Below are 26,021 nucleotides of genomic sequence, written 5' to 3' on the forward strand. Positions count from 1 at the left end.
TTCAATTCCTAGAAAATAACTTATTTTGAATAACAAATGGTCACAGTCACAGTCTATGGCAGCAACGCCCCAGGGGGAATCAGAGTCGCTAGTTTTATTGCCATAACGATCGCATCTCTACATTCACAACATTCAAGTCTCATTGGTAGTAACTAGTAAGGAACCTAATCGTGTGTCTGTCTGGTGTCATCCAGTGGTGTCATCTGATGATGATGAGTCATGCACGAGGAGGGTGACCTTTGCTCATTTGGAATTTGCTCAAATGCAGTCGTTCCTTACTGGATTTGAGCACATAGTTTGTCGGTCAAATTCTTGTTTTACCAATGTGTTTGTCAAAGCCTCAAGCACACTTTTTTTTGTAATTAGTCATGTCTGCATAGGTGTGTGTGTGTGTGTGTGTGTGTGTGTGTGTGTGTGTGTGTGTGTGTGTGTGTGTGTGTGTGTGTGTGTGTGTGTGTGTGTGTGTGTGTGTGTGTGTGTGTGTGCGCGCGTGTGTGTGTGTGTATGTAACAGTGTTAACAAATACTTTATTATAATTAAATTATGTTAAACTTGGGACACAGCCATGGCTATTTATATTTTATTTCGTTTTGTATGTGATGCATTTTACTTTGAAGTTGTTGTGTTGCATTGTGGGTCCTCAGCACACATGAATACCTTGCTGATGGAGATGACCCAATGCTGTTTTGTACCTTACAAGCTGTGGTTGTGTGTTCCAAATTGTATACAGAATAAAACCACACTCTACTGCTCCAGCACCTGATTCCGTGTCGATTCTGGATGAGACAGCAGGCAGGACAGAATATATATATGTGACCTCTCCTATTCTGTCCTGCCTGCTGTCTCATCCAGAATCGACATGGAATCAGGTATATATATATAGGTATATATATATATACATATATATATATACCTGATTCCGTGTCGATTCTGGATGAGACAGCAGGCAGGACAGAATAGGATATATATATATGTGTGTGGTCACATATATGTGTGTGTTTGTGTAGACCTACTAATAATAACCACAGATAAAGGGGCATTATAGAATAACCTCTTATCGGTTACACACTAGTAGTACAACCAGTATCATTTACGTTGTTTACATTGCTTATAATGAACAACAGCTCTTTATTATCTTGTACTCTTGTTCTATGGACAGTCACTTTCCAAGCATACCGTTTTGCCCTTAGATGAGGTAAAGATTGGAAACTTAAATCAATATGAATTGTATGTAAAAAAAAAAAATTACCAGAGCAGATAGTTTGAAAGTAATGGTCAAAGCCCAGGGCAGATGCAAAATTAGCCATCTCCCTCTAGTGTTCATTGAGTTACCTGCATTCACCTTGCCAAATGCAGTCCCTGGCACGTGTGACAATGAATTATCATGGCTACACTCCAATTATTTTTACATAGATTCGATTACGAACAGTTCTCTTTTAGAAGTGAGGTCTGTTATTTTCTGAAGACTAACAAGTTGCATTCAAAGACCCTTACAATGCCACAAGGGCATAGGCTGTATGCTTTGCCTGGGTGGCCCCAGTGGGAATCGAACCCCTAACCCTGGCAGCGTTAGTGCTCTTACCCATTGAGCTACAGGACGACTGAAATACTATGGTTTTTGCCTTGTTGCTCTGCACGGCATGGACACAGTTATCATTGTGAAAAGTTTAATTAGAGACTTGAGACCGATATACAAGAAAGTATTTATTGATGTGGTATCAATACAATCAAGTACTGTAGATTTTGTATAAGCAGACAAAAACATTTTCAATCAAAAAGAGTGCATTTTATACCCAAATTCTATTGCATAGAGTGCACGCAATAGCCATGTACAAGACAAAAATCCTATAAGTTGATACATTGTACATACACAAATAGAAAATAAAGGTCAACAAATAATCCTTCACAAACAATGCTAGAATGCTAACTACATGTTGTAAATGCTTTTAACTCATCAATGCTGTTAAATACCATTTATACGTTCTAGGCTTCGGTGGTCGGTTTTGGCATTCCTATTAAATTATCACAAATGTATAAATACATCTTCATTAATTTCATGTGCAAATGGGAATGACCGTTTGTATTTATCGAAACTAAAACAAACAAATATCCCTTAAGAACCGAAGCGAGGCTTTTTTTTTCTTCTTTTTTTGTCAAGAAAAAAACCCAGAAAACAAGTCAAAAGCAATTTGTGATTGAGACAGTACATGGATGTTACTGACACTTGATAAATGAGTTGCACACACGGCAAACTGCAAGCAAGTGACATTGTCTATGATAAGATAAAAGAACAGAGAGTAATAGCCACATTTAACTAAAATCGCCATTTCAAACATCTGAATGAGGGAGACAAAAAAAAGGCAACATACAGTACACAACAAGAACAAGCCTTGAATTGTCTAGTAGACTTACACAACAATAATGAAACACAAACAGATTTCTAGGTCCATGTTATGAGACAGATAGGGCCAGAACGAATGCATTATTTGCATTACATAGATACTGATTAGGCCTAAACTTTTGATATATTTTTGTGTTGTTGTCCAGAACAAGTCTAAATCCTCATTCCTTGTGTACAGTGAGACAGCATGTTTTGATTTGAATGAACATCAAAAGTCACTTTATCGCTATTATCGTAAATCAATCCAATAGCATACATTCATTCCGACTGCAAAGGTCAATGTCTGACACAATCCTATACACTTGACTTGTGACCATGAACGTGTAGGGTAGTCCTAGATTCAGTGTGCTGATATTGTCGCATTTGGGAGGGCATTTGTATTATCGATCATGTGTACATACCATACAATGCAACTTACATTGTGGTCCTTTTTGAAGTGATGCACCTAAAGGCACTATTACATTTGCAACATTTTCAACCTGAAACCTTCGCCATCAGCACTGCCGTGATTTCTCCCCTTACTTCATTGACACTGCAGCCTTTGATAAAAAGAAAAAAGAAAAAAAACTCAGAATGAAGCTTTTTCTACGCTTCCTAGGTCTCTTTAATTTTGTAACCCGGTAGCCTACAACATGGAATTATTGCACGACGATACTCTACTGATTTGAAACCATGGCGAAATAACCCGCACAGTGTTGGTCAGTACTTCATGTCTATAAATGTACGTTTCTTCTTCATCTCAGTTGTGTTATTTTCCACCTGTTCGCCGTCCTCAAAGTCATTACATTCATGTATCATCTTATTTTCACAACTTGTTCCCTTACTTTGCCAAAAAAAAACACTTCTTATAGAGTGTTGGACTGTAAAGCCATTTGTGATCTTCTCATAAACTCACAAGGGAGGCCAGAAACACATCTCAAAGTCATGTCTCTTGTGGAACATTGACCAGATTGGACGCTCTTGCTAAGCTTTGGGATAACTCGAGTTTAACATTATCCTTGCTTTAATGACTCTAACCTGAATGCCAGGGACAATGTGACACAAATATCGTACAGACACAGACACACGTCTTCATGTGCGCGCATGCGCTCACACACACACACACACACACACACACACACACACACACACACACACACACACACACACACACACACACACACACACACACGCACACACACACAGTGACAGAATGGCACACATACTAGAGCATAAACAAGCACACACACACACACAACATGCATCTCACTCGACTGCTGCTTCAACCAACAGGAATGGGAGAGCAAATAAACCACTCTCACCTCTGGCCCGCCTCTTCTACCAGAAATCTAGCAGGGGCATGTTAAATGTTAGGCAACCTACATTTCACAACCTGTAGGCCTCAGTCAGTCCCTTTACTTATTCACGGAGATTATGGAGATCAATACTCAATTCCATCAACTTTGAGACTATACAAAAAAAAGAAGGAAAAAAAGCCCTGAAAACATCCTGTCTTTGACATTATGGGATGTTCCAACAAAATAAGCACAAGTTAGTCATTCTGGTTGTGGTTGTGATGTTTGGCGATTAAATGGAGAACTGCTATTATCTGACAACAAACAGAAAAAGTCAGACGTACACTAGCACCAAAGAAAAAGAACAAGGTGACTATATCTCACTTAAAATTGGGTTCCCGATACTATTTCTCAAACCTAACAGAACACCTTACAGCATCTTCACAGATTCTATTGCGGTATGTGTGGTCGGAGTAGGATGTTCTAAACAGTGACATCACACAGAGTGCTCGCTCGGTACATTATTGATCTCTCGACGGCTAGTAAAGCATTAGCGAGCACTCCGAGCAGTGATGTCATGATTACAGCTCACGACAGGGGTTGCCGTGACATGATGGACATTGCAGTGCACAGGGGGGAGGAAAATATCCCCCACCACATCGAGACCCTCTGCTTAGGCCATCGATCCAGCTTCATTTGAGCCCATATTGTCCATTCGCAATTGCTCTCAGTATGTACTAACGTATGGTATATAAACATTTAACGATCATGTATTCCTTGATCCATGTTTGAAGTGAAAACGGGTCATTGTAGTTGTGTGGTGTATTTTGAAGTCGTTGATGCTTTTCAGTAAGGCAAGCTTTAATAGTTCTATGATACTTGGTTTGTTTGTGGCTTGTGTTTCTATTTTTGCGGGTTTTAGAGGACTTGGAACGAAGCAATAAGTTACTCATCACATAGACAACCATGACTCTAAATGGTCAGTTTCTGGATTCAGAAACTGTGATTCCAATATTACATTTGACAGAAATGAGCACCCATGATATCTCTACTCCACTCTAAAAATAGATACACTGGTGAATTATGAGACAACTAAAAGCATTCATAATCATGATCATTGTGCTAGTATGATGTGGCACCATTGCACTTAATGTAGTAAATGTCTAGAATACCACAAGGGCTGACTGATAACACACTGAAAAGTAATTGTAATAACTCTGACATTGAAGATGTTGTTCTTTGTTTTGTTGCTCAAAATATGATATTGTATGTTAAGTGTGCTGTTGCTTACATGTGAATATTTGCCATTTGAGATTTAAATAGTGATACACTGGGTATTGTTACAGGACGTGACTGCGGCCAGGGGAACCAATCAGCTCCCCGGGGTCTGGTGATGTCATCCTATTGGTGTCAGAGCATATGGGCAGGATGTGCAGTCACATGGGAAGGTCTGTTACGCGCACATCGTAAAGTAAGGCACTTAATAGTCTGAATCCGATAAACAGCAACAAAAATGATGACGAGGACAAAATAATAATAATAAAATTATGACAATCATAATAATTATAATAATATAAGCTAAAAAAAACAAAAAAAAAACATCAACAACAACAACATTGAACACAAACCAAAATAGACATTTGAAAGACATCAAAACACAGAGCACAGCATAGAAGTATTCTTCCCCTGCCTTTTAAATCTTTTCATCTTTTGTTCACAAAGTTTTTTTTTTCTTTAGTTGATGTTGTTGAGGGTGAGGCTGATGTGGAAGATGGCAACGATGATGATCCTTTTTTATGGGTGTTTTGTTTCTACTATGGCTGCAGGTGTTTTGGGTGCTGGGCTGCTCCGAGGTGCCCATCGCGGTGACGTGTGTGAATAATAAGACAGTGTTATGTGGGACATAGCAGGAATCCTGAGAAGGAGGAGTGGATGTACTCGGTTGAATAGAGGCCATTGGCCTGATCCGAGGGCATCTGGACCCACACTTGGTCGCCCTCCTTCAGCTCCAGCACAGCACTACCGGATGCCTGGTCCATGTAGCCCTTCTTGTATTCGTCATAGGTGTAGGTGGCTGGCACATTGTTCTTATACAGTGCCACCCACAAGCTGGTTCCCTTTACGTGCATATGGTAGGCAAAGTAGAAGACGCCAGACATAGGAGCAGTGAACATGCCAGTGGCAGGGCTGTAGGCGTTCTGCCCATTGTACAGGGTCCTGTCGAACTTGATGGGCATGCCAGAGGGCGGGAAGGGTGTGGTGAGGATACCAGTGAAGGCTGGCGCTACAGAGGCCGAGAGTGCACCATGACTAAACACAGGATTCTTCCTGTCCCCTGGCACCTCACCCCCTTCCAGCTGTGAATCCGTTGGCCCTGCCACAACAGTTTGGCCGTTTCCTGCAGGACCCGGTGGCCCGGGAGGGCCAGGGATGCCTGGGTTGCCGTTGAGCCCAGAGGTACCTGGCTTCCCCGGAGGACCCTGGGGACCTGGAGTTCCCTTATCTCCCAGCTTACCCAGCCCTGGAACCCCTGTCATTCCAGGTTCGCCCTTTAAGCCTGGAACACCCTGTGGCCCCATGGGACCTAAAGGCCCTTGTAGACCAGGGATACCTGACTGACCCCTGGGCCCTGGGCCGCCAACAAACCCTGACTCTCCTTTAGACCCTGGAACACCTAACATACCTGGATTTCCAGGCAGGCCTATATGCCCTCCCTCACCTTTCTGCCCAGGTTTTCCGATTGCTCCGTTAGGACCAGGGAAGCCCTTATCCCCAGGGATGCCAGATTTTCCAGAAAGACCGCTGGGGCCTTGGTCACCTCTGATTCCTAGCAGCCCTGGAGGCCCCTGGGGGCCCAACTCTCCTTTTAGTCCAGGCATTCCATGTTTTCCTGGGAGGCCCATGGGGCCTTGAAGTCCTGGGGGTCCTGTTATTCCATCAAGGCCTGATTCACCTATTGGGCCCTCCATTCCTGGTTCTCCTTTGTCCCCAGGAAGCCCTGGCAATCCACCATGACCCTTGTCCCCCTTTGGTCCACCCAGGCCAGGCTTACCATAGCCAGGAGCCCCAGGAAAGCCAGGAGAACCCCTTTGCCCTGACTCGCCCTTTGGCCCAAGTGGACCTGGTCCTCCTGGCAAACCATCTCCTCCAGGCTTGCCTAGCCCAACTGGCCCTGGTAGGCCCTGTAGACCAGGAGACCCAGCTTCTCCTGGTTCTCCTAGGTCTCCTGGGAGCCCTTGATCTCCTTTATGACCAGGCTGTCCAGGCAACCCATTTGGTCCTGGTTTGCCGATACCTGGAGCACCAGATGGCCCTGGAAGGCCCTTCAACCCTGGGGGGCCCCTTATTCCTGAAGGGCCTGGTTTCCCATTGCCATTCTCTCCTTTTAGCCCACGCTCTCCAGGTCCACCGGGGCCACCCTTCAGCCCTGGTTCTCCTCTGCCCCCGGGGGGGCCCCTGATGCCAGGAAGGCCAGGTTTCCCATTCAGAGAGAGGCCAGCAGGGCCAGGGAGGCCGGGCTGTCCCGGAAGACCTCTGTGGCCTGGCTCTCCACGAGGACCGACCTCACCATTATTCCCTGACATTCCCTTTGGCCCCAACTTTCCTGGAAGTCCCGGAAGCCCCGGCTTCCCCATTCCTGGAAACCCTGGAGGGCCCTGGGGGCCGAGCTGACCATTGAGACCTGGTTTCCCCAGTCCTGGTTTTCCTGGAAGTCCTGATGGCCCAGGGGGCCCTCTGGGTCCAGGTTTCCCCTGGGGGCCTGGCTCCCCCTTCACCTCCATCATCGGTGGCATATCTATAAAGAAAAAGGGAAAGAAAATAGTTTAATAAGATGCAACAGATGACTGATGTTGACCAACTGTGATTATGTACAATTGATTTGACTTAGTTTTCTTGTTTTTTAATTGGCTTATCTAAATGAGGTAATCGGTAATTATTTGATATTATAATATAGCTTATGTAGTAGCCTATAGGCGTATCTCATTCTTCTTACATGATGTACCAAGTTCAATGTTGATAGGTCAAAACCATATGATCAAATATAAGGTGTACATTGATAGCTCAAGAAATGCAAAATTATCAAATAATTATAAGGAGGACACAAAGAGCACAAGAATAACAAAATTATCAAATATAAGGTGTACATTGATAGCTCAAGAAATGCAAAATTATCAAATAATTATAAGGAGGACACAAAGAGCCCAAGAATAACAAAATTATCAAATATAAGGTGTACATTGATAGCTCATGAAATACAAAATGATCAAATAAGATGTACATCGATAGCTCAAGAAATACAAAATGATCAAATAAGGTGTACATCGATAGCTCAAGAAATACAAAATGATCAAATATAAGGTGTACAACGATAGCTCAAGAAATACAAAATGTTCAAATATAAGGTGTACAACGATAGCTCAAAAGGCAAATCTGTAGCAAAAGGATAGATGGATATTATGTGCACCAAAACCATTGTCAATTAAAACCTTTCTTGTCAAACAAATCTTTACCAGTAATTGTAGCCCTTGGGCCAGAGCAGTAATTTTAGTAAATGTGGTAACACGGTGGCAAGGCGCATTATTCCCCAAACATTTGTCAAGATCGGATCAGTGGTGCCTGCGATACAAAATCTCCTGAAATCAGCATCAAATCATTCAAATCAGAACAGTGATGCCTGAGATACACAGGAAGTAGTAAACCTCCTTGGGCCAATTAGTGGCATTTTCTAAATGACGTATCGTCCCCTTGGGCCAATCAGTGTACCCCCCCCCCCCCCCCCACACACACACCCTTCAAGTTTCATCAAGATTGGACCACTGGTGTAACGAAGTAAATGGACGGACGGATTGAGACTGATCCCTTGTACCCCCCCCCCTCCAATTTCATTTTGTGGGGAACAATCACATGCTTTTACTATGAGACTCAACCAAGAGGGAGCTAGACCACTAAATCAAAGAACCACCCTGTACATCATGAACCGCCTCCCTAGTATTCCTTCCCAGTGGAGAGAGACCAGTCACCACAACAGGGTCTCTCTGCAGCACAGTGAGACAGTAGACACATAGATGGAGACACACAAAATGCTTTGTAACAGTGTCAGTGGAATGCTATAACATGAGAGACTGTGACGTCTATTGACCGTCCTGTTGTTCCATTCTCTCAGCCCAGTAACACCCTTCCTGCGTGTAACTCTTCATATTACATTGCATGGCTAGAGATCTGACCTACATTGGTGTGTGTACTGTGTACAAGAACATGCTTTACATCAACGGACATCATAAGCTCATAATTGACGCAGTATATCTATATTTGGAGCGTGGGTTGCTCCCCCTTTGAAACAAACAGTATATATTTATCTGCAATAATGTGCTTCAACTCTGTTAACTCCCTTATTATTAAACCTTAACTTAAAAAAAACACAAACAATTGTGTTCACACCAGGTGAAAGTTAAATGAAATAAACAGGTAGGTGCTCTCGATTAATATAGGAAATAATTTTTATACCAGAATTGCTAAGCTCAGGCATCTAGATTATGAAATATAAACGGTGTGATGACCGATCTGTAGGATAAATAAATCCCCATTCTGCACAATTCACAATAGGCTGCAGCATGTCTGTACTCCCTCTCCACAGAGCTCACTCCTCAACTCATATCAGCACCATGGACAGCAGCTACAGCCTCTCTCTCTCTCTCTCTCTCTCTCTCTCTCTCTCTCTCTCTCTCTCTCTCTCTCTCTCTCTCTCTCTCTCTCTCTGTGTGTCTGCTGATTGCAGCTCTGCTGTCCATGGAGAAATGTGTCACTGCTCCCAAGTTTCCCAAGTTTTGACTCATGAATGTAAATGATGGGTAGACAGCCAAACAACACTCTGTGAGTGTATGAGAGGTGCCGTTGAAGACAGAAGCTCCATGACGCAGCATGGATTCATTTACGCTCACTTGATTGATGTAACATCTCAAAGATATAGTTAGACGACTTAATGTTAGCGGCTCACTGAACTCTCTTTGACTGTGCCAGACCAAAAGAAAACAAATTATTTTCCGACATGAACTCAACAGGTCATCAAGTCAAACAGAGAACACGATTTCCACTGCTGCAGTGGATTTCAAATGTAGACAGGCAAAAAACACTCATCTCCCTCATTTCAGTGTTTCACCCCTCTTTTAATCCTCTGATCCATTGTAATTTAATAGTTAATGATTCATAACGTATCTCAGAGCAATTTGCATCGATAGTGTCTGCACCAGTCTGGACTTGTGTGAGTTGCCATTGCATTGTGCAGTCTGTCACACGCTCCTGTTCAATGCGAGGACCAGTATATGGCAAAAGAGTATCCAGGGAACATTGATCAGTTAATTGAAGTTAACAGTCATCACGATCAGAGAAGGTTGTCCTTCATGTTCTATAGTTAGCTTATTGAGACACCCTTTTATGTCTCATTGTGGCCCCAGCTTGCATTTCTGAAAATATTGGCCAATACCATAAACTATGGAAACAGAGAAACATCAAGAGAATGCAGTCGCAATGTAACAGATATGCATCATTGAAATGACAAAGATATGATCCACACATGAACAGGGCCAACCATACCACCAATGACAGTAGTCAGAGGCTACGTTCACACTGCAAGCCTTAGTGCTCAATTCTGACTTAATGCTCAGATCTGATTTATTTTGTTTAGCTGTTACCATTATTATACTTTTTCTTTTTTAATGTGGCCAATATCAGATTCCAGTGTCACGCTCCTGAACTGACCCAGGATGCACAAATGAACAATAACGAAGATGGACGTCATAACTTGTGACAAATGTCAATCTAGTGTGACGTAAAAGTCACATGAAAGTCGCATGACTGTAAAGAAATCAGACCTGTATCTGATTTAGGATCACATATCAAAGTGGCCCAAATCCAAATTGAAAAAAAAACAAACAGATTCCATGTGATTTCTGTTCTTCACACTGTTGTGGAAAAAACAGATCTGAGTCACATATGAGCAAAATTAAATATTGGGCCACTTTCGCCTGCCCAAATGTAGCCTAATTAAGCATTAATTAATTAATTAATTAATTGAGCATTATTATTGATGAGGAAAAATAGTTAAAATCTCTCGTGTACAGTAAGGAGAGGAAAGGTCCTGGCCTCGAGGCTACTGAAAAAGAGTGCCAGGCAATTATGTGGCATTCTTTCTTTTATATTCTTTTATATTCCAGTGCTCACTTCTTCAGAGAGAGGTTCCAAAAATACGGAAACTATTGTAGTGCCAGCGGCCAAGGTTAAGACTTCAAAGTTACCCAATGACTATCGTCCTGTGGCCCTTACTTCTCTGACTATGAAGGCTTCTTCTTCTGAGAGGACTGTTAGAAATTAGATCCTGACGATGACTAAAAACCTGATCCCTTACAGTTTTCTTACAGAGCGGGGATGATGCCACCATCGCCCTCCTTAAACTTCACCCTGACACACCAAGAAGGTAATCAAACTTATGCTAGGTTACTTTCAATTGTCTTATACTTGGCTATGGAGTTTGGCTATGAACACGGTAAGCTGGCTTATGAACCTTTTAACTGACCGTTCCCAGAGGGTGAAAGTAAATAGGGCTCTCTCTAGTGCCCTTAAAGGAACACGCCAACATTTTGTTAAATTAGCTTATCGTCTTCTCCAGAGAGAGACAAGAAGATAGATACCAGTTTCCTCTCTGTGTGTTCAGTAGAAAGCTATCTGGCTGCATGTTAGCCTAGCTTAGCACAATGAATGGAAATGGACATGACCGGTTAGCCTTCAGGAGAGGTCTTAGTTGGACAATGCCTAGGCTAACCGGTCATGTCCGCTTCCATTCATTGTGCTAAGCTAGGCTAACATGCAGCCAGATAGCCTTCTACTGAACGCACAGAGAGGAAACGGGTATCCATCATCTTGTCTCTCTCTGGAGAAGACGGTAAGATAATTTCCCAAAATGTTGGCGTGTTCCTTTAAGTCTTCCCCCGGTGCACCACAAGGGTGCGTTCTCTCACCCGTTTTGTACACTGATGACTGTGTGAGCCAGCATGAGTCCAGACATATCATCAGATTTGCATGAGACTTGCCATGGTCCAATTGTCAACAAGACAAATCCTTTGAGTGATAAACTCTGCTAGGAATTGTACTATTGTAAACCATTCACTGATGAACTGCTTCTGCCCCCCCCCCCCTCCCAATCACTTACCCTCTATATGAATTGAAAATGGGGGACCCTGATGTAAACAAGACAAACGTCTTTCTCAGGTCTGCATCCCCTTAACAATTGTGTGTATTGAGCTGTACTGTATTGTACCCATTCTGCAATCTGTTAAATAAAGTTTTCATTCATTCATTCATTCATTCATAAATGGGGAACAGGTAGAGGTGGTGAGCCAGTACAAATATTTGGGGACAATTGTGGATGACAAACTAAGCTTTGAGTCATTTTAAACAAAGGTCACTAGCGCTTATTCTGCAAATATTCCATGTGTTACATAGTATTCTATAAACACATGTTGTTTTAAAAGCATGTTTGTGTTAGGGTTTGTGCTACTGTACGTTTTGGCACAAAAACGTTCACATTTTCTGCAGCTGAATATTGGCCACAAATATCGGCTATTGGCCTCTTTGGTTGGTTACTAATAATCTGTAACGGCATCGGACCTGAAAAAAATAAATCGCTCAAGCCCTACTTGGAACACCTGCCTTCCTTTACAGCAGTACAACAACAAGTTGTAGTGAAGTGTCCATCAATTTAAGCCAGTTGTAGCTTTTGATCAAGCCTGTGGTATCCTTATTACCAAACATCTAAAGCTGCAGGGACAAAGCAGCTGGTTTTCAGTTAGTGGCCTTTCAAAAGGCTAATGTTAATTAATGTTAATTAGCAAGTGTTGTGCTCTGCGCCACAATGTGCACCGCGCCGAGTCCTCCGGTTGAAAAGGCACCCCCAGTGTTGTGCCTGCGGCGGCTTGCATGGCTGCTTTGAACGCCCCTTGAGGTAGGCTACCGTATGTGATTATTCACAGAGTTGCAGGAGCTTATGTTGTTGCTGTACATCATGTAATTTTATTTGACTTACTCAGAAGCATTTTATATCACCTTGTTGAAATGGTCCAACTTCATCTGGGGGGTCGCCAGATGATTAAAAAAAAGAAAAAACGATTTCCAAGATCTTTTATGGAGTCAGGCCACTGAACTTAGAAGCAGGCCAGGCCAGTGTTTCTAGTTGCAGCGACGCAATAGTTAGATAACCTAGGTGGGGAACAACCAGGAGATCAGTGCAACTCACACAAGTTGGAGAACTATCTCTCTCTCTCTCTTGCTCACACACACACACAAAGGGAGCCGCATGTGATTGGTGGAGGCGGGACCCTTATAAAAAACAAAAAATCCATCAAAATCAGTGTTGTTGCTAATCATTGACACATGCTAGCCTGTAATAATACCCCCCATCTACTTTGCATTTGATATATTGCAAATATATGCCATCACACACACTGGCATTTAAAGGGTTAGAATTATAAAATGAATATGTGGTGTTATGATCAGGGCTGAAGTTGAATAAAAGATTGTATTATTTTCAATCTGACATTACAAAATCCATTGTTGCTAATCATATATGCTAGCCTGTTTTTTAACAATAATTTGTGATGCCATCACAAACACTGGCATTTAAAGGGTACAAATAAAAAAATTCCTGCACCAGAATGCAGGAAATGAAGTCGGGGGGACCCCCAGACCCCCGCTTAAAAGGTGTACTTAGTTTTTTGGGAACCACTGTTGTAGCCTATATCTATTGCAGGGGTCCTAGCATTGGGCATATGGGTCACTGAAGCATAAGCAATATGGCATTATGCATTATGACATTAAAGGAACACACCAACATTCTCCAACATAGATACCGATTTCCTCTCTGTGCGTTTAGTAGAAAGCTATCCGGCTGCAAGCTAGCTTAGCACAAATGAATGGAAGCGACCTAGCTGTTGCCCAAAAACACCTCTCCAAGAGTTTTAAGCTAGGCTAGTGGTCCGTATCAGCTTCCATTAATTTGTGCTAAGCTAGGCTAGCTTGCAGCCTACTACACACACTAGCACGGTTAACGTGGTAGCAGCTAAGTTGCTAAAGTGTGCTTGCTACCGTTTTACATTAAAAGGGGTGGAGCATGATGAATATACGTGTGTCTATGTGTAAGAAATGTGTGTCAAAAGTGAGTGAAATGAAGGTCCCCAGTTCAGGGACAGGCTATGGGATGTATGGGGGACCCTGATGTAAACAAGACAAACGTCTTTCTCTGGTCTGCATCCCCTTAACAATTGTGTGTATTGAGCCGTACTGTATTGTACCCATTCTGCAATCTGCTAAATAAAGTTTTCATTCATTCATTCATTCATTCATTCATTCATTCATTCATTCATTCATTCATTCATGTTTCTAGAGATGTCCGCAGGTCTAGGGAGCTATTTGGTTGAAATATGACATTGACTTATTCTGCTTGTTGCTGTCTCATTTGTGTGTGTGTGTGTGTGTGCGTGCGTGTGCGCGCGCACGCGCGCGTGTGTGTGTGTGTGTGTGTGTGTGTGTGTGTGTGTGTGGCGCCTCTCCACTACATCTCATATAAACAAGCCTTGGCTCTCTTGGCCTCATGCCAGTCTTGTTATTTCGTCTCCATTCTGCAGATGGCACAGGATTCCTTAATTTCTCACCCAGAGTCATCGTCAAAACTGACTGAAGCTTGGCAGCAATGAACAGAGTGCCCTGGATATACTTGCAGGCTTCAATGAAGACACTGCCACTGCAGGTATTTTAAGAGTCAATGTCTCTTATTTCTGTCAGGATCCTGAATAAACCTTTTAGCTGTAAATAATAAATATACAAGTAAGTGCATTGACGGACATACGGATCCACAGAGTCCTATGTTCCAACAAAGTTATGTTAGTGTCTGACATTTTGGGCCATGATTGTGTGTTGAAATGTTGCATGTCGATTGCTAGACTTCCTGTCAGACCGCCACCAGGTGGCGAGGATGGGACCCAACACCTCAGCCCCTCTGACCCTCAACACAGCACAACACAACTCCTCTACTCTCTGTGTATACCCACGACTGTGTAGCCACACACATCTCCAACATGGTGATTAAGTTTGCCGATGACACACGGTGGTAGGCCTAATCACCAAACAAAACAGCCTAAGAGATTGACAACCTCTCCCTCAACGTTGACAAGACCAAGGAGCTGGCCTTGGACTACAAGAGGGAGAGAAAGACTGGACCCCATCAACATCAACATGTCTGCTGTAGAGAGAGAGTCAGCAGCTTCAAGTTCCTCTGTGTTCACATCACAGAGGACCTCATCTGGGACGTGCACACCAGCCAGGTGGTGAAGAAAGCACAACAACGCCTCTTTCACCTCAGACAGCTGAAGCAATTCAGCACGGGGCCCCAGGTCCTATAGGCCTTCTAGAGAGGCACAACCGAGAGCATCCTGACTGGATACATCACCACCTGGTATGGAAACTGCTCTGCCCTCAACCACAAATCGCTACAGAAAGTCGCTGTGAATAACACCCCCCTCTCCAATCCATCGTCTTACACTCTGATCGCTCATGTGATTGGCCACCACAGCGTGGGAAGGGGTTGCGTTACGGCAAATGTTTAATCGGGTTTAACTTCCTTGCCAGATGCCCCTTGCGGTTATTTTCGGCAACCCATGCGGTATCCGCCTTCAAATTAATGGGAAACCTTTTCCTGCATTGTCAGATCTAAAATGAATGCACCCATACAGGGGTTTCTGCCACAGAGTCACAATTACCATGACAACCACTCACTGCAGGATTCCCATACTTCTGGCAAAGATAGTTATGCATTTTAATTATAATGTGCATTTCACCATAAAAGGCTACTTCACCGATTTCAACATTAACTAAGAAGGACGTGTTAATCTGATCTGATCTCTACACAGTTGCCCAGAGCGATCTGCATCATTTAGGCACGTCCCGACACAGTGGAACTGCATTCGGATCGACTATCACCAGGTGGCAGTATCGTCCCGTGTCTGAACTGCATGGGGCTCTGGGCTGATAGTCAGCTTCATTTTCAGTTTCTCCTTGCGAGTGGCCCCTCCTTCTCATGGGACAGAAATTCACCGTCCTCGCCTCGGGATTCCATTGCATAAGCGTATTTGACCATCGAAACGTGTATAGACATATACACTGGTAATCGCGATGGCGATGCGATCACTTGGAATTCTTCTTTTGGAATACCTTCTGGCTAAGGTAAGGTACATTCTATGTATTTTTGACCTAATCTGAAATGTGTTTTTCTAATGATCACAGTTCTGTGTTTCAACGGACGAAAAACATGCTCGGCAAACGTGATCATAGTTTTAATACATATATACAAGTCATATACCTTTGATATGGGAGTATTCACGGTTTCAGGGGATCAGCCATAACGGTTTGGGCTTATTGCACATAACGTGTTTTATCTCACGATCTATGAAAGAAGACTGTATTATCTTGGAAATGCGCGATGTTTAGCGTGTAATAAACTACAAACTGCAGCGTGTGGAAACAAACTATTATTCCCATGCTGGACTACAAGTAATGTTTGTCGCAATGGGCCACACCGTGTCTCTACAGCTATAATACAGAACACAAACATAGCTTCGCAAACAAACAAAAAAATTACTAGAAAGGCTGGCATTCTAAAGGTAAATTAACCAAACAGCGCGGCACTCAAAGTGTTAAGGTATGAGCAGGCTCAACACCTTTTCCTTGGTAAATCTATTCCATCATTTCCGAGCTACAACTCCTATATTTTATGTAGACGTACTTGATGTAAGTAAGTAAGTAAGTAAGTAAGTAAGTAAGTAAGTAAGTAAGTAAGTAAGTAAGTAAGTAAGTAAGTAAGTAAGTAAGTAAGTAAGTAAGTAAGTAAGTAAGTAAGTAAGTAAGTAAGTAAGTAAGTAAGTAAGTAAGTAAGTAAGTAAGTAACTTGATGTGGTGGGCGCTAACGTTACATTTGAATGATGTGTTTGTTCCTAATGTATGCTCAGTAGTGGTACAGTATGTGATGATGACATGAGGGTAATAATACTTTTTATTTTCAGGCTGTATCGGTGCCTATACAGCCTGAAAATACAAATAATTATTACCCTCATGTAGCATACACGTCGGCCAACATACTACATACATATACTGAGCACACATTAGCCAACTGCGTTCAGGTAGGTCGGAAATTATGGAATAGATTGACCAACAAAAAATTTGTTTAGCCTGCTCATACCTTAATTAAAAGTGTGGAGCAGCACAAATTCCTTGGCTCTGCTAATGTATAATGTGTATGTAGCTTCCATTCAAACAGATGGGAACAAACGTGAAGTCTCACTCGTGTGATACTCCCTCTACATACTCTGGCAATACCTGGCCATGGAACTCCTGGGTCCTAGTGTCAGGTTACACTATATGTTATGTGTGCACATGTATTTTATAATTTGTTAATAAAATTGCATTTATCTATAATCCTAATTCTGTCACTGTTTGATGTCACAAAGAAGGGTGGATCCGAAAGCTGTCTACAACATTTGTAACAGGTGATGAAAAGGTGTATTAGACATTTGTTAATGATGAATAGTCTTCACTCTAGATTAGGGCAAGCAATAGCATCTGCAAATGATTTAAGGATGTTTTATGAATGTCTTAATGTTAAACATGAAAAGACAAGTCTGGTAATTGCTTCATGTGTATTCATAAAAGTCCACAAATAAACAAACTATTATTTGTTAATGATGAATAGTCTTCACTTTAAATTAGGGCACACAATAACATCTGCAAATGATTTATAGATATTTTAAGATTGTTTTACAAATCATTTGTTGAACAAACAAATAAATGGAGGTACAGTATAGTAGTTTTTTCATATCCATTTTTCAAAGCATCTACTGTGTTACTACACATTAAACAACATTATTTAATGATGAACAAATCAAGTACAAACAATGTTGATAATGAGTTATAAATAATGTATAACTAATCTGTAAATGTTATACAAATATAGTTATAAATGATTTAATAATAATTTACGAATGTATATAAATGGTTTGTTCATGATTAGTTCATTATCTACAAATACCTTATAAAGGTATTATAACTGAGTGTTATTATAAAGTGTTACCCAATTATGTTTTGCATTTATAGTCATGACTCAATGAGGCATTGTGAGCATTACACACACTGCAAATGAGATAAAACCAATTGTGTGGATATAGTGGAATAGATTAATGAATTCCAGACTAAGAATAGATTAATTAATTTCATATAAATCTATAGCTTATTAAAGATGCAGCAGCTGATGCAGGATATTGTGAGGATACTGTACGCGCGTGCAATCCGTAGCACAAAAGCCCCATTTCATGGGTGCATGAGGAAGGATAATAACGAGCGCCCCGCTAACGAGCGCCCCGCTAAGCCCCATTTCATGGGTGCATGAAGAAGGATAATAACGATAATCTAGTGTTGATTTCAGGAAGATTCGATAATCAGGCGAAAAAACAATGATGAAAAAACAATCTGTTTTTTGCATGTTGACCAGAAGCAACTCACTGACAATCGACAGTGTTATTAGACCCATGGCTATAATATAAGATATATTTTAAGCACTCGCAAGTTTCGCAGTCTCCCCATTGACTTACAGCGATGGCGTTCTACCCAGAAGGTAGACAGCGACCCCTGGCGCTGAATGAGTTAATGCACACATCGTAAGAGCCAGTGGAGAAACAGCTTAGTGAGGCAGCTGCGCACAGCGCACACACACAGTGTGTGTGTGTGTGTATATGTGTGTAATGAATCGTTCCAGCAACAGTACATTCTATTATTCTAATGTTTTATTAGGAGATTAATGATAATGCGCTGCCCCCCTGGTTCATGACCGCAGACGGAGCAGGAGGTGGCCTTGAGAGCGAAGCATGCAGTCGTTCAGTATTGACACTAATGAGATGTCACGCTAAGATGTCATGTTGTACAGTAGGACTTACTACTATAATACCTAATAAAACAAGTCATTAGGTTAATATAAGCCTATGTTGCTGGAACGATTAATTGTGCACGTATACAGTACGTGTTGTGTGTGCGCCCTTCCTACAGTGACATTGGTCCTTTCAGAGAGTCTATTCTGTAGTGGGTGTGACTGTGGATAGAATGTACACTTGTCTCATCCCTGCTCATGACATATGTGCTCTTATCTTCCGAAAAAAAGGTAACAATAAGATATATTTTGAACAACGAGTGTGCCTAACATTGTGGTTAATTATGAAATGATAATTGTTTTCTTGTATAACATGAATATATAAAACATGTAACATCTATACACAGTATATTTACAAAAGGAAAATTTCAGTTATAAACTTTGGAAACTGTCATTCATATCGGGCTTACTTGTATTTGTATTCATATTTATTTATATGCACATAATACATATTTTTTTATCACAACCAATTTGACATAATATTTCATCGTACAGAACCAGTATCCTCAAACATTGCTTTAAATTGTGTAAAATATAATCTCGTAATTGGAATGCAAATATTTGAGTCACCTAATCCCAATGGGTAATCGATCAATCTGATTACTCCCGCCCCCAGTAACAATTTACAGTTACCTTGTTGTTGTTGTTGTTGCTGTTGTTGTTGTTGTTGTTGTTGTTGTTGTTGTTGTTGTTGTTGTTGTTGTTGTTGTTGTTGTTGTTGTTGTTTTAAGATTATGGTAGTCCTGTCACTTGTAATCCTTCACTCCTAAACCCTAACCCCAGCCTATAAATAAATCAGTGGGCTATGCTTTTTTATGTATTTGAGTGAGGAGACATTGTGAAAATTCTATCCACAAACAAGACTAGTATTATAAAATGTTTGGTGCTTTGCAATACAAGCAAAGGAATGAATCAGTCACAGATAATAACAGCAACACTTGATGCACGTGTTTGGATGTTTGTATAGTTTGAATTTAGTATGTCTGGGGAACGGGACGTGTTTAGTTTAGTTGTAGTTCAACGGTTCTACTGTACATTGAAATATTCCTAGATTATGCTTTTATGGCTCAGCTTCTGAATATCAAATTCTGGTACTCATTTGACATTTACATGTTTCACATGCTTATCAAATCAAATCAAATTTATTTGTAAGGCCCGTTAATGTCCCCATGGGCCGGACACGTCTTCTTTAAACAAGTCAAGAAGAAACATCACAATAAATCAAGAACAAAACAAAAACACCATAAAGTCCAACATTTTTTAAATAAATGCAACACTCCCAACACCCCACACGAAGGTAAGGAAAAACTCACTAAAACCTAGCAATAGGAAAAAATGCACCACAGGCAATGTGGAGGAGATAAACCTTAGAAGGGCCGTTCAAGGGGGGATCTCCCTTCTTAGATGTCGGTGATAGTAGTGTTGCAATAAAACAGGCGAAACAGTTGGTAAGCATGCACTCAGAAGTGTAATGAAATAAGTGCATGCAATAGCAACTGAACATTTTGAAAGATTAAAAATAGAGCTGATGGCGGATCTATTTGAGGCAAGGGGCGGCGCAGAGAGGGTCGCATCCTCCCGGTCATCATCACGGGACGTGAGACCCAGACAGAGAGAGGCAGGCAAGGAGCCACAGACGCGTGATTTCGAAACCTAGCCGCATTTCTGGCAGACGCTCTCTGATTGGCACTGACGCGTTTGCCCAATCGCGTGACGAGCTGTGTCTTTGCCCATTTCCACGTCAAACAGCCTGCAACCTACCTGGTGTTCTATCGCCATGCTCTAAGACAAACTCCAACCTTAACCAACTTCGAAAGAGTGCCTAAGCTTAACCGGTGTAGAAACAGGTGTCGGCCAATCAGAGAGCGTCTTGCCAGAAATGCGGCTAGGTTTCGAAATCACGCTCCACAGACAACAACTAAAGGTATTAAAGTGTGAGACATCATGTCTCCAACCAGGAGCTGATGCAATGCAGGTTACAGAGTTGTTTAAAATACTTTGTATACTTTAGTATACTTTTTATGTATTCAGAATGCATACTAAAGTTGTGTTAAATTGAAACCACTTACGTTTTACTTAGTGTGTTAACAATTTTACATAAGATGTGCTTAAATATATTGATGTATTTGTGGTAACCTTTGCTTGCACATACGTTTAATATGTTTTTTTTAAGTGTACTTAGATTACACTTGCATAATTCTAAACCAACATACATCAAAAGTATAATTTCAATATAGTAGTAGATCTTAAGTACAACTTTTAAAAGACTAACATTTTAAATAAGTTGTATCAGTTTAACGCAACTCTAGTATACTTTCTGAATATATTTAAAGTATACTTTCAGAAACAAAGTACACTTTCTTTTTTTGTGTGACTGACGGCTTACAATGTCCTTTATGTGTGGAGGTGTGCCAAACTATTGGAAAATACATAGTCAAATCTCAAAACATCTGTTTTTGGAGAAACAAAGTTTATGCAAGACACATATATTAGTGATATAAATGTTAATAAATATGATTGCAAGGCTTTTGATAGATGGTAGAGGTAAACGGTACTCTATCCCCCCCCCTCACAGTGAGCTGTGGTGTTCCACAAGGAAGCATACTAGGACCGCTACTCTTCCTAATTTATGCAAATGACATGTCGTCAGCCTGTGACTGCAACTTGTTCCTGTTTGCGGACGACTCAGCCCTGCTGGTCTCTGACAAGAACAAATTGCAGGTTGAAAAAACCCTCAGCACGGAACTAGGCAAAATCTGCATATGGCTCGCTGATAACAAACTATCATTACACATGGGCAAAACAGAGTCCATTCTCTTCGGTTCAAATAACAAACTCAGCAAGACCGACGGCTTCTCAGTTACAGTGGGTGACAATATTGTCACAAGGAAAGACGAAATTACCTACCTGGGTTCCATCCTAGAGGCAAATCTTTCCTGTGACAAAATGGCATCCAATGTAATAAAAAAAGTCAACCAACGAACTAGATTCTTGTACCGGATCTCCTCTCTGGTAAACAAGAATACCCTGAGGACTCTGGCAGGAGCACTCATTCAAGGGTACTATGACTATGCGTGCACCTCATGGTACCAAAGCACCTCAAAGGCGCTTAAAACAAAATTACAAACATCACAAAACAAACTGGTCAGACTACTACTTGACCTGAACCCCAGAACCCACCTCACCCCTGCCCACTTTGCCAACCTAGGATGGCTTAGAGTAGACGACAGAGTACAGCAACTTGCAATGGGCCTGGTCTACAAGATACACTATACGACCGGGGTGCCCATGTACATGTCAAAATACTTCCCAAAGGTCAGTGAATACCACAACCACTACACCAGAGGAAGCTCAACAAATCATGTTAAACCCAGATTCGGCTCAAACAAGGGACTAAACACGTTTCGCAATTATGCCACAACAATGTGGAACGCCCTACCCAAAGCTGTAAAGGAATGTGAATCTCTGCCCACATTCAAAACCGCCCTTCAAAGAGCACCTACGGGAGGCTGCAATTCGAAACTGGCCACCGTAAATGCCCAAAACCCCCACCACCTCCTAATAGACAGTCTCCTCCCCACCGCATGTATATATTCCCTCCCCGCCGTATGTATATTCCCCTTCCACCCACCCACCCCCTCCTAATGTACAGTCCCCTCCCCATCATATGTATATACTCTGTCAGGATCTAGGGGTAACAGTACTGTATATTTGAATACCGCCTATGTCACAAATGTATCAGTACTAAATACCTATATGTCCCTATGCCATAAATGTCATGTATGTTATGTATGTCATAAATGTCTATATGAATTGAAAATGGGGGACCCTGATGGAAACAAGACAAACGTCTTTCTCAGGTCTGCATCCCCTTAACAATTGTATGTATTGAGCCGTACTGTATTGTACCCATTCTGCAATCTGTTAAATAAAGTTTTCATTCATTCATTCATTCATTCATTCATTCATTCATTCATTCATACTCCTGATAAGTATATAACATGGCATGCTTGAAATTTTTTGCTAATGCATTACATTGTTATGACCACAAGGTGGGGCTAAAAGCATGTCATTCAAAGTAAGGCACCGGTTTCACTTTCCAAATTCCAAAGTCTGGATCATGCTTTCCCATGTCCCTAACCGAGTTATGTATGGGACATGCATGAACTCAAAGCTATACAGAAAAGATTTGTAAGAAACATATACTGTCGTTTCAGACGTTTTTGCAAGATACAGTTTCTGCCTTCAGATATCCTTACCATACTCATTTCATCTATGTTTTCTTTTAATACTATTAGATTACTGGTCGGTCTGCCACATATGGCAGGTTCTCTAAGCTCCTTGTAAGAAGCATATTATGTGGGTTTAGACCTATAAAAATCTCGTAAGATTTGTATGCATCTTTTCCATATGGGAAGTTCAAATATGTGCTATTCTTGAGAGAGCGATTCTTGAGAATCGTAAAAACCTTTCTTCAGTCTACACGCTGAACATCCTTTGAATCCTAACTCCCGGAATGCGCCGAACATGTCAAACACGGTGTCATGGTAAGTTATTGAGTCTGTGGTTGTCATGAGAGGACATTTATTTTGAAGCCCGGGGGGCCTCTGAATGTATACGAAAGACACGGGATGGCAAAGTGATGCAGAACCTGTATAGGTGGTTAGAGGTAGTTATAGGCTTGTTCCATAGGGTAGGGTGGTGATCATGATTTTTACATTGTATGCATGCGTGTGTGTGTGTGTGTGTGTGCACGTGCCCCTCCAGATTGATGCAAAATAATTGATGCAAAGTTGCAAAATATAGTAAAGGAGAGATAGAGAGGCTGATTAAGAGGTAAAGTACCAGACAGCACAGGAAAACACACAAAAAAAATTCAGTTTGCACTTATAAGCTCCCCCCTGTTTGTGCCCCTCCAGAGCCCAGCTGTGTGCACGTGTGTTTCTTTACCTCTTCCTCTCTTCCCACCTCGCCATCCTACATCTTCTATTTTCACTTCATCTATTTCTTTCAAACCCCCCCCCCCTCTCTCTTTCTCTCTCTCTCCCTCCACCTCTCACGAAACAGTGAAAACCAGCGGAGTAACAGCATCCAGATGGCGAGAGGAAGGAGTGGCCCGGCGGAGCTCAGCAAACGGTGGGCAATCAGGCCTCGATCAGGCCCCTACTGAAGGCCTGCCAGGTCCCGGCCGTGCCCACGGGGCAGAGGGGACGTACACCCCCGACGAGCCCCCTTTACTGCCCGCGGAGAACCAATAAACAAAGCGGCTTTAGTGCACAAATACATTTGTCTGTCCGCCGGGACTGAGGGTCACGTGGAGAGTGAACACATGTGCGATGCCGTGTGTCGCGAGGAGGACGCCGTGTTTCTGTGCGTGGCGTCTGCATTCTTGTCTCGACTATCTTGCTTTGGACACTCCGGGATGTGGTCTGCATCGCAAATAGTTATGGTTGAAATAGATCTTTTATTTTTTCAAACCGTGGGGTTCCTGCCCCGTGAATAACAGTGGTTGTGCTGTGAAACGTCGGGGAACGTGACGTTTAAATTGCTGTTTGTAAAAGGTTAAGGGAGACCTTCGCTTCACCCTATAGTTTTTTACGTTCTGAGTTTACGGCGTAACACATGTAAGCGATTGTAATCACAGCCACACTTCTACCCTGGGAAAGATGTCGTTTGTAAGAGTTAATTCTCTAATAATTACATTGCGATTTCCTGTTGAAAGCACGTGCTGTAATCTGTGCCTTATTTCATACCTGCTTTTGGCATCAACCGACAGACCCCCCCCCCCCTCTCCCTCCCTCTCCCTCCTTCTCTGTCTGTCTCTCCCTACCTCTCTTTTCTCTCCTCCATCTCTCTATATCTCTGTCTCTCCCTACATCTCTCTCTCCTCTCCCTCTTCCCTACATCTCTCTCCTTTCCCCCCTCTCCCCCACTCTCTCTCGCTCTCTCTCACACTCCCTCATGAGAATACATTGCTCTCTCTATCTCTCTCTCTCTCTCTCTCTCTCTCTCTCTCTCTCTCTCTCTCTCTCTCTCTCTCTCACTCCCTTATGAGAATAAATTGCTCTCACACACACACACACACACACACACACACACACACACACACACACACACACACACACACACACACACACACACACACACACACACACACACACACACACACACACACACACACAGTGTTTGTGTTACACATGGATCCTCCTCACCTCACCCCAACTTCCAGCACAGTATTTGACCCTGATCCTTCAAAGCTACTGAAGTCCACACAGAAGCTGGGAGGCACATCTATAGCTACAATCATATGCCTTCAATCAGGGCTGTGGGCTGAGCTTTATTGAGGTGCAGAGCTGCTGCATGGGGTTAAATCCAGGTTAATCAGACAAACCCCCCGTTCTCATCACTGCCTGCCCTTATCCAGCATACCTTCACCAGTCTGTAACATTGAGGCATTTCAGTTGACCTGGTGGTCTGTTGTCCAGTGTTTGTGTGTGTGTGTGTGTGTGTGTGTGTGTGTGTGTGTGTGTGTGTGTGTGTGTGTGTGTGTGTGTGTGTGTGTGTGTGTGTGTGTGTGTGCGTGTGCGTGTGCGTGTGTGTGTGTGTGTGTGTGTGTGTGTGTGTGTGTGTGTGTGAATATTGGCTGAATGTAGAACATAACTGATGAATGAGGACTAATACAGATTCATTTAATCAAATTGCAACCTTAAAATCAAATAGAATAGTGGAAACACCCAGTGCTGTATGTTTCAAAATCATGACCACATGTCCTCCTCACAACAGAACAATATGATTAAGGTAAAACATTCTATAAAATTATAACTATTCTTATTTTATCTAAAAGAAAATAAATACATGGGTATATATTATTGAGAAACAAGTGATTTCCTTTCCAAATCAAGACAGTCTAACAGCAGCAAGCAAGCCAGCAATGCAATAACAACAGCTGCATTATTGCTAAAATTGAATTGAATTGAAAAGTCAAATGAGACTCATTACACCCCCTGGTGGGCATAGTATACAAAACACGCAAGGATGAGTTACAAAAGAGATGAACAGATGAACCAACAGTAACACACACACACACACACACACACACAGACTCACCAATGTAATGTCCCTTTCCCTCTCTGAAGGGGGGTCCGACGGGTCCTTTCATCATAGGCTGCATGTATTTCATCTGCATCTGGGGCATAGGGGGGTAGCCTCCGGCCAGAGCATGGCCCCCCAGCAGCAGCAGCGCACAGACGGGAGCCAACAGCATGGTCATCAGCCTCCCAGGCTCCAGCCTTCACACACTGTAAAACTGGAGGAAGGAGCGTGGGGTAGA

The 26,021-nt window shown here is 42.2% G+C and overlaps 1 protein-coding gene across 1 annotated transcript; it reads right to left on the minus strand.

Annotated features, from left to right (window-relative positions):
• Window positions 1–1,691: 1,691 nt before the first annotated feature.
• Window positions 1,692–25,993, minus strand: col8a2 (collagen, type VIII, alpha 2). The gene is made up of 2 exons (XM_084313591.1): window positions 25,799–25,993; window positions 1,692–7,471 (listed from the first exon to the last, which is right to left on the minus strand). Exons 1-2 carry the CDS (start codon window positions 25,959–25,961, stop codon window positions 5,568–5,570), a joined length of 2,067 nt encoding a protein of 688 aa, XP_084169717.1. The 5' UTR covers window positions 25,962–25,993; the 3' UTR covers window positions 1,692–5,567.
• Window positions 25,994–26,021: the final 28 nt, after the last annotated feature.

The sequence above is a fragment of the Notolepis coatsorum genome (assembly GCF_963971535.1).
Source record: "Notolepis coatsorum genome assembly, chromosome: 4".
Taxonomy (NCBI): Eukaryota; Metazoa; Chordata; class Actinopteri; order Aulopiformes; family Paralepididae; genus Notolepis; species Notolepis coatsorum.

Bases quoted from the DNA above. Each gene is read 5' to 3' on its own strand.
- col8a2 (XM_084313591.1), bottom strand. From the start codon at position 25,961: ATGACCATGCTGTTGGCTCCCGTCTGTGCGCTGCTGCTGCTGGGGGGC. The intron at 7,472-25,798 runs GTGAGTCTGTGT...TTTTCTTTATAG, and splicing joins GGGAAAGGGACATTACATTG to ATATGCCACCGATGATGGAG.